The sequence below is a fragment of the Leptonotus elevatus genome, chromosome 12 (genome assembly GCF_054856555.1).
Source record: "Leptonotus elevatus isolate MCC_2025b chromosome 12, RoL_Lele_1.0, whole genome shotgun sequence".
NCBI lineage: Eukaryota > Metazoa > Chordata > Actinopteri > Syngnathiformes > Syngnathidae > Leptonotus > Leptonotus elevatus.
Window position 1 is genome coordinate 7,230,292 of NC_141250.1, and position 12,807 is coordinate 7,243,098.

At 39.9% G+C, this 12,807-nt stretch overlaps 1 protein-coding gene across 2 annotated transcripts in view; it reads left to right on the plus strand.

Annotated features, from left to right (window-relative positions):
- Positions 1-12,807, plus strand: part of fgf14 (fibroblast growth factor 14) — a 93,911-nt gene that overhangs the window by 69,226 nt on the left and 11,878 nt on the right. For both annotated transcript variants that reach the window (XM_086090946.1, XM_086090948.1), the window contains exon 3: positions 1,908-2,011. In XM_086090946.1, coding sequence (XP_085947072.1) covers positions 1,908-2,011 — 104 coding nt within the window. The remainder of the gene's footprint in view (positions 1-1,907; positions 2,012-12,807) is intronic.

Here is a 12,807-nt window from a genome sequence, read left to right on the forward strand (position 1 = left end):
TAAACATTGACTGTGCTCTTGTAAGCACATTCAATTGTAAATTAAAATTTTGATAAAATGCAACATGGATTTTGTTGGAGGGAATGCTCATCTATTTCACATTGACACACTAACTGTAAAATTGTGTATATTCATTAAAACGTGAACCCATCTGAGCCCTGAAACTCCAGGGCTGAAAATAAGTTCCAGTCCGGCCCTGGGTCTGCCACACAGACTTTGGATGACAAACTAGAAGTTGATCGTGCAAGAAAAGCAAGTCATAAAAACATATTGTCTACCATCTTGTTGCCTGTCAGCGCAAACAAACCTTAATCATAACTGGCCCATGGCCCAGTACAAAATATTCGGATGCCAGTCACGCCCACTAGGCTGTTTAAATGGCTGAGTAGGTTCAGGAACAGGAAGCCAGACAGACATGGGTGGCCACATGTTGCTAGGCAGAATTGACAATTATTTGTGCCACAGTGCAAAAAATGGTAATATTCCAATTATAACCAATATAGAACTTGCAACCGAGGAACAGGAATTGGAGCTTGACATGTTTGCTTAGTCACTTGTTGCTATGCAGATTTCATGTATCATCACTGCTCAATTGGCTGATAAAGAAATTGTGTTCAAGCCAGTCATACCTATTATGCTGTCTGAATAACAAAGTACTTTTTTTCCAGACCGATACCAATACAAGTATTTACTCTTTGAATACTTACCGATACTGAGTACGGATAGCTCTAGCACTTTTGATAAACAAAATCTCATTTAACACAATGACAAAAAAATTGAATGACAACTTTAGAGTTTAAATAATTAACTTCATGCAGAACATCTATCCCTTTTTTTTTCCATTATCTTAAGCCATTTTTCAAAGAATCGTATTTCACTCTGTTGTAAATTCTACTGAAAAAGGTAAATCAATTCAATCCATGAACACATGCTTCGAATTTAAATAAATTAACCAAGTGGGGAAATTGTGATGTATTTACCGTCATTAGCATTTGCAACCTTGATTTATGTTCACGGGTCATAAATGCTGAACCCTCCGAGACGGATGGTCGCCCAGGAAACAGACAGGAGATAAGTGCGGGAAATGGCGGAGGGGTATTAATAGCTTATTTTGGCACTGGAGCTTAAGGCTAGCTGCTTCATTTGACTGCTAGCTGCTAACAAGTGACACTCCACATTAGCATGTCAGCCAGATGAGATGTGGCACATCGGATAGGTTAAAAAGGGCCAATGGAGAGTGACGGTGCAGGATATTTTCATAATTTTTGAAATATTATAAACATTTAAAGTCTAAAAAGCAAAGATTGTAATACACAAAAACATTATTTATTTATTTTTATTTATTTTATTTTTGAATTATTGAATTCAACTCATTGAAACTGGCACGGTTCATTTCAACTACTTGAAAAAATAACTATTGCTAATATCAAAAACATAAAAATGAAAATAGACGGAAAGGTGAGTCGGAGATGCAGATTTTATTTGAATGTGTTGATTAAAAAAAACAATAAGTAGCCAAATGCATGAGTAAATACGTCCTTATCAGCGAAATCATATTTTTGTTACCTTATTTGATCTGACCATTTAGCCCTTTTGAAATGTCCTGTATACACTCATCTAATGTTCTGTTGTCTCACACCAGAACAGCAGTGGCCATTAACAGGCAGGCACTTGTATTGTATTACAGCAACTACAGGGCTATTATATCAACCATGCACCCATGATGGGCCCCAGATGAACCAGCAACCTTTTCATGAGCAAACTCACAGGAAGTTCTGCGTAGTTTGAGGCTACGCTAGCTTCCAGTAGCTTCCAGACTCCATCTGGAAGATGCAGTCACGTTTTTGCTTTCCCGACAAATCAAGGTTAAGATGTTGACAATGTTGTCGATATTCTGTATCGTTCAGCTTTGTTCAACCTCATTCCCGTGGGTCTCCGAGTGGTCGCCATCCAGTCTGTGAAGACGGGCTTGTACATCGCCATGAACGGGGAGGGTCATCTCTACACATCAGTAAGTACATTCAAATATGTGTTGGGACACATGCAAGGAGACTTTTAAAAATATAAATCATGCAAATAAAAAAACAATTCTGTATGGACTGTATAATATTTTGGGGGCACCCCAAAATACCCAATAATAAAAATAAATAAATACAATAAAAATTAAATAATATTTAAAAAAATAGAGATCTCTTCAAAATGGTGTGATTTAAAACCATTATAATAGTGTTCATTAAAATTTTTGTTGTTTACATAAAAATTATACATCTCATTCATAAGCTAATTTCAAAGCCCCAAAGGACAGAAAGTTTGAAATGCTAAAATATTTTCCTTCAAGTACCACAAAGAGAGGGAAAAAAGAACACAATTAAAGTAAAGTGGAACCTCTGCAAATGACCCTGTTTACAAACAATTTGGTTTATGAATACTTTTTGTTTCAAAGAAGAATTGCCTCAGAATACACAATATTTTCAGTTCATGCAGTCTTGGCATGACTATGAGAAGCTCAGAACTTTATGGCATTTCTCACGGTTCATCAACATAATTGTCCCCGTGCTTCAGTTATTTGAGTTTTTTTGCATTGTGGGATGTGGTTGGCATTTTGGACTGGCAGTAACTACAGAGAATGTAATTCTTACTGTACACAGTAAGTGTTATTTCATTTCATTCAATTATAAATTTTATTTTCTATGTCTTTATTGCACAGTATTTTTTTTTAACCACACAACAATCAAAATAAGGTAAAACAAATATTTTTATGTGTGTTAAATTACATTCCCATTAATTTCAGTGGGAAGCATTGTTTTGGTTTGAGAGTGGGGTCATGGAACAAATTACATTTGTTAGGCGATATTCCATTACAAACAAGAACAAAACTATGTTTTCTTTTCTCACTACAGTATTACATAATTATTTTTTGCGTATATGAAATTGAGTGATCGGTACAGTATAATATGTATAGTATAGTAGTATCTTAACAGCATATGGGCAAAGATGCAATTGACCTGTGACGGCAAACTTTGAAATTTCATTACAAAATATTTATTTTTGCCTTGTTGAAGAAACCTGGGAAATTGGACATTCCTCACTTTGAATTGAGATGTCAAAATTTGATTACATATAGCAACCATTGTGAAATCTTAGCTATATTGTTTACTTGCCATTGAGTGAAATCTTCTATTTCCGACATCCTTGCATACCTGAACGCAGCTATAAACTGAGTTTGAGATTCACAGATGTTTCAAGAGTGGCTCCAATTAAGGTCCCTGAATGCGTCCTGGGAAAAAAGAAAAACTTAATAATTTGCAAGAGGATAATTGCATGTCGGGGGAAGGTTTGGGATTCCCATTAAGATGATGTGTGCTCAAATTGATCAGCTTAAATGCCCTCCCGAGATTTCATTCCTTTTAAGAAAGAAGGCAATGTTACATTTGATTGTGTTTTCTGAACTTGTGCTTTAAGTGAAGCATCGATCTTGTGACGAGGGGAGAATACTGAGATTTCTGAACAGACAGTGACTTTTAGTGGTTGAATGTATAGTGACTGTTGGTATACTGTAGTAGTTTTCTCACTTCCATGCTCGCAGCATGGGTTCAGTTCCCACACAGTGGCGGTGTGAATGTGAATAGTTGTATATGTCCTATGAACCAGTGTTTCACCTAAACTCGAAGGTGAACAGGCTGCATGCACCCAGTGATATAGATCGAAATGTTGAATTCAAATTGAAATTCCTCATTGCTATTCAACTGTAGTTGAAGTTTAACAAAGCCTCTTCTTGTGATGTAGATGTTGATGTGTCCACAAAACCTGCAGACGCGTTTGAAGTGGGAATCATTGAGGTCGGAGCGTTGTGTTCCTTATATGCGACTCGCCTCGCTGATCCGTCCGCCGCTTCTTTCTGCTTGCTAATGGAGGTTGTGATCAAACCGCCCACTCCAGCAAGCCCTTTTTAGTGGGGAAATGGCAGCCTTGCCAGATGCTCTTCATCCTCCTCCGTAAGGAAGGTACAAGCTCTCCTCTTATTATCGCTTTGTGAGCTTCAGAATGGCCCCGCTACTTCTGCCCATTAGTTGTATTTGATGGTAGTGCACTTAGATTTTTAGAGAAACTGCTCTGAAGGTTATTTTAATGTAGCTCTGAGTGTGATAAACAACATGTTTGAGGGAAAAAATGTCTAACGCAGTACATCTAAATGCGACTATAAGCTGCTCAGTGACGCTGGTTCAACTTCCTGTTGGTTAACATTCAAAACATTTACCATTGACATTCAGTCCAGACCCGGCGTAAAAGCTTTACTAATGGTAGAGGCTAAAGATGTGGGAGTTGGGAAACAGAGAGTTGTATACAAAAATACAAAGGAACAACAAGAGAGCAGGGCTGGATCAAACACTAGATGGAGGAACCTTGACTGAGAAACCATGATTGAGAGAGCAGGGCTGGATGCATGGAAGCACAGGGAAGCATAGGGAAGCACATGGAAGCACTAAGGTCATTGAGTGGGCTGGATGCAGAGAAACTTTGACTAAGAAACCTTGCCATATTGACAAAAGTGTCATTCTGTGACTTTCACTAGGGCAATACAAATTTTTATTTGACAGAATAAAGGCTTATGTGACAAAATAAGAGTGACTAGACAAAAAGTGACTAATACAAATCCACAGCATAGCAACTGACATTATCAGCATAAGGGACATAGTAACAGCATATCAACTACAAACTAAGAGTGGCTAATCATCATCCTAAGAGGCATAGCAACTGCACAGCAGCTACAAATGTCATCACAAGGGACATAGCAACCGCCTAGCAACTGACAACCATCAACATCATAGCACAACAACCCAAAACGCAGCTGTAGCAAAGACATTGTACAATTGTAAGTTGACCTTTTTTCTTATGCTCAGTGAAAAAGTAATGGCTTGATTTTCTTGATTTTTAACTTACTACGACTGACTTGGGACCAGAGATGGGAAAAGTACTGACGTTCTCTACTTGAGTAAAAGTAAAATTACTTCTGTAAAAAACTACTTTAGAAAAAGTTAAAGTACTCACTCAAATAATGATTCAAGTAAAAGTACAGGCTATGAAATGTACTTGAGTAAAAGTAAAAAGTATTTTTACCGTATGTTTCTCCTACGTCAATTTGAAAGATATTAGCTAATGGAGCAAAAATGGGGATACATCGGCCAATTGACACTGACTTGCAACTTCAAATTATCCTCTGTAGTGGCGGCCTGCATTGCCCTCATATTTATGGGTTGTTCTAATCTAGCCAATTGCACGTCAGGTAGAGCCAATCACAAGCTGGGATGTAGAGGGCCATGTCCAACGCTTCATATGATTGGCGGAGCCAGGAGACATTGATGCTGCTTTTTTGTCCAGGTCAAGTATTTTATTCGTTTTCAAATTCAAAAACAAAAGTAACGACCTTGTTTAGAAAATATATCAAGTAAAAAGTTAAAATGTAACAGTTAAAAGTAAAAAGTACTCAAAAAAATAAATACTCAGTAAAGTACAAAGTACTGAAAAAAGCTAAATACATCGTTACTTCGCATCTCTGCTTGGGACTTACCTATGATTTGCAAATGTGACTTACTCCGACAAAAGAAATCAACCACGAAGGCTTGCCGCACACCGAGCAATGCATCTGAAAGTAACTCAAGTGGGCCATGGCGAAATACATATTACAGTCACTGACATTTCACTGCTGGAGGAGGATCTGTCGGAAAGTCAAATCTCGGATTCAGGAGGAGCGGTGTGGGAGTCTAAACCCTCGGCAGGGTTCTCGAGGGTACATGGGAGTTTGCCCAACCAGTCTACGTGTGTTTTGTAGACTTTGAGAAGGCGTTCGACCGTGTCCCTCGGGGAGTCCTGTAGGGGGTACATTGGGAGTACGGGGTACCAAGCCCCCTAATATGGGCTGTTCAGTCCCTGTACGACCGTTGTCAGAGTTTGTTCCGCATTGCCGGCAGTAAGTCAGATTCGTTTCCAGTAAGGGTTGGACTCCGCCAAGGCTGCCCTTTGTCACAGATTCTGTTCATAACCTTTATGGACAGAATTTTTAGGCAGACCCGAAGCGTTGAGAGGGTCTGGTTTGGTGGCCTCAGCATTGCATCTCTGCTTCTTGCAGATGATGTGGTGCTGTTGGCTTCATCAAGCTGCGATCTCCAACTCCCACTGGAGCGATTTGCAGCCGAGTACGAAGCGGTTAGGATGAAGATCCAAAGACAAGACCATGATCCTCAGGGATAAGATCCTGCCCCAAGTGGAGGAGTTACAAGTATTTTGGGGTCATGTTCATGAGTGAGGTCTGGATGGAGTAGGAGATCGACAGGCGGATCGGTGCGGCGTCTGCAGTGGTGCGGACTCTGTATCGGTCCGTTGTGGTGATGATCTACGTTCCTAACCTCACCTATGGTCACGAGCTGTGGGTCGTGACCGAAAGAACGAGATCCCGGATACAAGCGGCCAAAATGAGTTTCCTCCGTATGGTGTCCGGGCTCTCCCTTTGAGATATAAAAGCTCGGTCATCCGGTAGAGTCGAGCTGCTGCTCCTCCACGTTGAGAGGTGGCTCGGGCATCTGGCTCGGATGCCTCCTGGATGTCTCCCTGGAGAGGTGTTCCGAGCATGTCCCACTGGCGGGAAACCCCGGGGACGACCCAGGACACGCTGGAGAGACTATGTCTCTCGGATAGCCTGGGAACACCTTGGGATCCCGCCGGAGGAACTGGTTGAAGTGTTTGGGAAGAGAGGAAGTCTGGGCTTCCCTGCTGCCCCGCGACCTGAAAAACATGCCAACTGATGTTATTGAAGAAGGGAATGGCCACAAAGAAAACAAATTAGGCTAGTATATGAAGAGACAAGGGAGTGTAGATATTTGTTTTAACTGGAGACTTTCAATTGTCCAGTTTTAAAATGAGTGTGAATGTGACCCTGTGATTGGCTGGCACCCAGTACAACAGTGTGACACCCTTCCTTATGATCACAAATTTAAAAAAATCACCTTAAAAAAAATCATAAAATTTGAAGGGACACGTTTAGTTCTTTAAACCAAGTTCATGTGTAGCAGAATTCATTCTCTCAGTCTTTCATGGGTGATGACGCACTTTCACAGAACTTGAATTAACTTAACTGAGGTTTGTGATCTTTTCCAGGAAATAGATGACGAACATATTCAATTTCCCGTGGTTGTGCATCAGATTCTTTTGTGTGAAAGGCCCACTGGGCACAGTGCTTCCGTTTGGTATCAAAGCGGCCGAGCGGACCGGCACAAAGGAAGCACCTCGGAACAAAAGGAGAGCTCAATCACCAAACGCCTTTCGAGTCTACATGAACTAATGAACGCTTGGCTAATTTATCTTCCCTGCCAGGACCGACGTTTCCTTTGAGATGGAATAAGAACCATGGTTTTCTCCCAGGAGTTTCTATGAGGATGCTGTTATCTCTACAAGGGATGTCCGTAGTCTCTGCTCGGGGTTCATTTGACTCTTGTGGGGAAATCAGTCAATTAATTAACAACTCTTGTTTTCATATCTCAACTTCACATAGCTCATGTTGTTCTTCAGACCAAAATGTAGTTGAGTGTGAATCACGTGCACCTCTGCAGGTTCCAGCCAAGTAGTGCACTCCATTTTGTCACAAAAGAACATTGTGCCAAATAATTTCCTACGTTGTTCTCCGTCCAGTAAGCGGCTCTTTCATGTGTCTAGTGGAAAAGTTACATTTCACGGTTGGCGTCTACATCCGCCCTGCCTCACTTGACCGGCAACGTCTCCTCTGGCTCATCTTATCAGGAGCCTGCACTTGCTCATGATGCTGTTTTTTTCAAAATGTCAAATTGACCCGTGGCATCGCTTTGAGCGACTCTATCCGATAAATAAGAGACTCGTGATTTGGACGGAATGCACTGACTTAGCTTTATTGTGTTGTCAACTGTGTAAAATGAGACGTCATCTACTTTCCATTTTGCCCTTTTTTCTAATATATATATATATAATCTATTAAAGCTTCAGGGTGCAGAATATATAAGTAGATCATAACTGTCGGATGAAAACCATGAATCTCCACAGTTTTTCTCCTGCAGTGATTCCTTGACTTACAAGCTTAATTTGTTACATGACCAAGCTCGGAACACAACTTAATTTTTCTCATTGAAATCAATTGGTATAAATCTATTAATCCTTGCCAGCGCCCTCGCAAAAAGCACCACAATATTTTGTTGCATCCCTGCTTGAACTAAACTCTTCAGGTTACAAACAAAAGGAAAACAATGTACGACTATGAGAAGCACCCCAACATAATGCAGATCATAGATGCAAATTCTCAGCTTCACACAAGCATAGCACCTCCTCACCAGACACCTCTAGTGTAAAGCGTGTATGTGTGGGTTTGTGTGTGTAGGGTGTCAGTGGCTAACAGATGGCTTTGCATGAACCTGTTTTCAGCGGCTTTTAACACAAATGTGCACAGATGCAACACTGCAGGTGATTTAGTCCTCATGTGTGCACTTTTACTCTGTAAAAAATGACCTGCGTTTTACAATAATTAACAGCATTGTTTTACAGTAATTTGTTATGATTAAGTTCCCCTGTAATACACCAATGAATAGCCTACCTGTATAAACCGCTGCATCCTTGGACTTCACAGCATTGAACTGTTATTTTACAGTAAAATCCTGCAATCAAAAACACCCTGTTATATCACAAAGCCTGTAATATCACAGCAACACAGTAAAAAAAAGCAATGATTTCACAGTATTCAACAATATTATTACAGTGTAATATTTGTATTCAAATATTCCCTGGTAAATCAGATGACGTAACCGAACTCGGCACTGAATCTGAAGATGCCATTTCCCTTTTTTCTGAGAGGATGACAAAGGCACTTCCTCCAAAAGTATTCACTCAATCATCTTTGGTAGTTTCTTGCGTGATTATTGAAATATAAATCAACGACAAAGCCTTTTAGATTGGAAAAAATATGAATGATCAGTGAATGAGGGAGAAATATTATCTTTTGGTCCAGTTTTAGTTGTGACATGAATTCCAAATATGTCGTTAATGAATTTAAAACATACATTTTAAGGTGAAGAAAGTAATACTTTGTGGTACAACTGTTGAGGTTAAAGCTTTTTGAAAGAAACATAACTAGTCCTGGCAGGGGTCGACGGCTCCCCTCTTTGGTGGAGATGTTCATGCATGCCAGATCCACCACACCAGCATCTATCGAAACTCAGATACAATTTGCCTCTTCCTCTGGTCGTTGAATCGGTGGAGGCTGGTGTCTGTGGATCTCACTCTGCTTCGTTTGTCCTTCCTTCCTTTCCTCAGTCTCTCCTTTGGTCTCTTGAGGTCTCCCTGATTTGTTGGAATTGAGATGTTTCTGGTGTTGGTGAAGGACTCTGGTTGGTGGCCTGGTGGGTGGTGGGTGGTGTCTGGTCGGTGCTGGATTTCACTTTCCTTTTGTTTCTTTGGTCCTTCCTCGGGTCTCCTGACGGCCTCACGACTCTGGCTGGATTCTGAAGTGTTCGGTTTAGGTGAACGGTATGGGATTTTTAATAGGTTTTAGGTGAACTAATGAATACACACTCACACACATGCACATACACGCAATCACCCACATTCAAAATAAAAAAGAATAAAAATAAATACAAATAAAAATAAAAAAAGAGAGCAATGATGATGACATGTCAAATCGGTAAAATTACCGAATGAACAATACTGAGCTCTCCAGAAAAAAAAAGAAAAAAAAGAAACATAACTAGAAAAACTACACAGGGGGCAGGTGCGTTTGTCATAGCTTTTGCTCACTTCCTGCAGCTTGGAGTGACTGCAACCTAGCACAAAGGGTGGCATGGCTCAGTGCAGGAGATTGTGGGTTTGATCCTCAGCCCTTGTGACCATGTTGAAGTGTCCTTGATTAAGACAGTCAACCCTAATTTGCTCCCAGTGGACCGGGCAGCACCCTGCATAGCAGTAGCCGACCACTGGTGTATGAATGTGTCTGTGTGAATGGGTGAATTACCATGTCACTATTGTATCTGCTAGGCAAAGTGCTAATGGAATTAATAGTGTCAACAGAACAGAGTAGCAGCAGCACAGAAGAGTTTGTAAACAAGATTACAATAGAACAGAATAGAACTTTGTCACTGGAACAATGTCAATGATTTTCATTGTTTTTTACACTTGCTTTAGTTATATGCTTGCATTCCCTGAAAAAAATAATCCTGATGCTGATTATGATCATAAATTCCAATTCCTTCTCTGGTTTTAATGATTCTTCAAAACACATTTCATCACAAAACCATTCCAAACTGTCTTAGCTACCAGAAGTCCGTGATGATAGTGATAAGAGTGATCAATATCCATACTCCATATCTAGAAGTCAATCATTTTGTCCTTTGTCGAACCAACAATCCATTTCTCAGTTGGTCTGGTCAAAGACAATTTACTGAAAAGTAAAGTTTTGTCCTTGTAAAGGTGATTGTGACTGTTTTTGATTCCAGATTAATATGAAAGTTTTATCTTTTGGTCAACCGATCAAATTGTATTGGAACAGAATATATGTGATTAAAAAACTAAATACCTTTTGTCATACCAAACCAACAATCCAGACAAAGCAAAGTTGACCAAATTTCATGGAAATATATTGAACATTTTTGGTTACATTGATCAACAAATGCATCTAAATAAAACTTGTATTAGTTTTCCCAACATTTTTTTAACACTACTAACAGCCTAGGCCTACATCTCTGGCCCAATATTATCATATCAGTTAGACTTTTTGCTATTAATTAAACGTAACCTGGCCGTAATAGGTCCCAGTGTACGTTATTAGCACTTTAACAAATCCCCCGACTCACTAAAACACGTGTGCAGACCATAATATTTTCACATTCCTTCAGTCTCAGTAAGTGTGCTACATGCAGTAATTACCAGCCCATCAGGGGGAGTACCATGGGTGGTGGTGTTGGGACGGATGGGCAACGTGGAGGTTTTGCTCATTATATCCAAATTGTTGCTCTCTCCTACCTTTAATGCAGTGTCAGAAACAGTTTGGGTCATGAGGGCTGGCGGGGGAGCAGCCTCATGCATTAATGAACAACAAGGTCAGAGGTAGGCGTCAAAGCCGGCTAGCGCCAAATATAGAGCCTTTCTCCTGTTTAACTCCCTACAGTGATGTAAAAACTACTTCACGGGTTTGTTTAGCGGTCATTTCTTTATTTTTATTTTTTTACGTCCTCTGTGCTGCCGTTGCCATCTCTTTCTGGGTCAGGAACGCAATTCGTGGCCTTCATCACTGAGTATTCCCCCATTTTATTTTGTAGCATTGTATTAATTATAAAGCTTCCCTCAAATGCGAAATAAATTAAGAAAAGTAAAACAAAGTAACTTGTTTAGCTAACCTAATAACTTGACTGGTGCACAACCACCAGTAGATGACATTAGTGCCCCATTTTTTATATGAGATCAGCACAGTTTGTGAGTCCACTGGGTGGAATGGCTTCATTTTGTACAGCGTACCTTTTTTCTATTGCTGATTAAGTGGCAATTTGCGAGAGAAAAACTCAGAAACTTACGAGAAATACACGTAGCGTACTCGGCTGTTTGTGCCAATACTTTTCCGTCGGGTTTTCAAATAAGGAGATAGTAATTGCTTTAGCAGAGATTAACCATATTATTTTAAGCATTAGCACTTTGAAGCGTTGGGTACTGCCAGCGACAAAGACACCTTGCTTTGCTAAGGTCCACACCCTGAGGATCAAGCATTTAAGTTAATGTGTTACAATGTATATTTACTAATATTATATTATACTGTGTTTTAATAATATTAGCTGGGGCTGCCAACTATTGATCTGTCAGCTGGAGCATATTCTGACTGTCCCTCGTCCATTGAGGACATCTCCAGTAAAACCACAGACAGACAGGGCTTAGTTGGCGTATGTGTCAATGATGCTGCGGACAGATACACTGAGACAGAATACGTAATCAGTGGAGTGTGGACCAATTAAGCTCATTGTTAAAAGCTGTTAATAGACATGTGTTGAACAGCAACAATTGATTTGATCTTATTCAAAAATTAAACACAATCATTGTTATTTGATCTAATAGAATCTAAATACATTAAGGAAGACTGTGAAGTTAGAAATTTGAACAATTTGTCAAAATTGGTTGTACTGAGGCTACGTACCAAATTGAAAATCAACATTGTTCACTAACTGCATGTTCATTAAGTTTTTGTATCATGGATGTACTGTACACCAAATTTTATATAGATCTATTGTTACTTACATTTGTAATATACGCTGCTTGTTTTGGTAGGGTGACCATATTTCCATTTCCCCAAAAAAGAGGACACTTGTCCCGGAATTGAAATTGTGGTACCAGTCACAGTTACACAGTGTACTTCACCTTCTATTAGTCCCGCAATGCCAACTGGGTATTTTCATGAATTTATAAAACCCCCGGATGCCCGAACAGGACGTAAGAAAATGGTCGGTCCTCCCAAAAGAGGACAGTTGGTTGGGGCTATGCTGTATTGTTCACATTTATCGTTCTGATCAATAGAAATAATTAATCATCTCTCCAAAATGTCAGTACCTACTAATTACAGCATGATGTTTTTGTTCAAAATCCTGCTAAATACTAATAATTGTGAGTCCAGGCTCATGAGTGTCACACATTCAATTAAGGTCTGGAGACAGCTTTGCAAGCTGCCGCAGACTGCTGCGACTCACTCACAGATTAACGCTGCTCTTGAGGCAACGAGTGTGCAATTTGTATTTGCACGGTGCTTGACATTCATGCAAT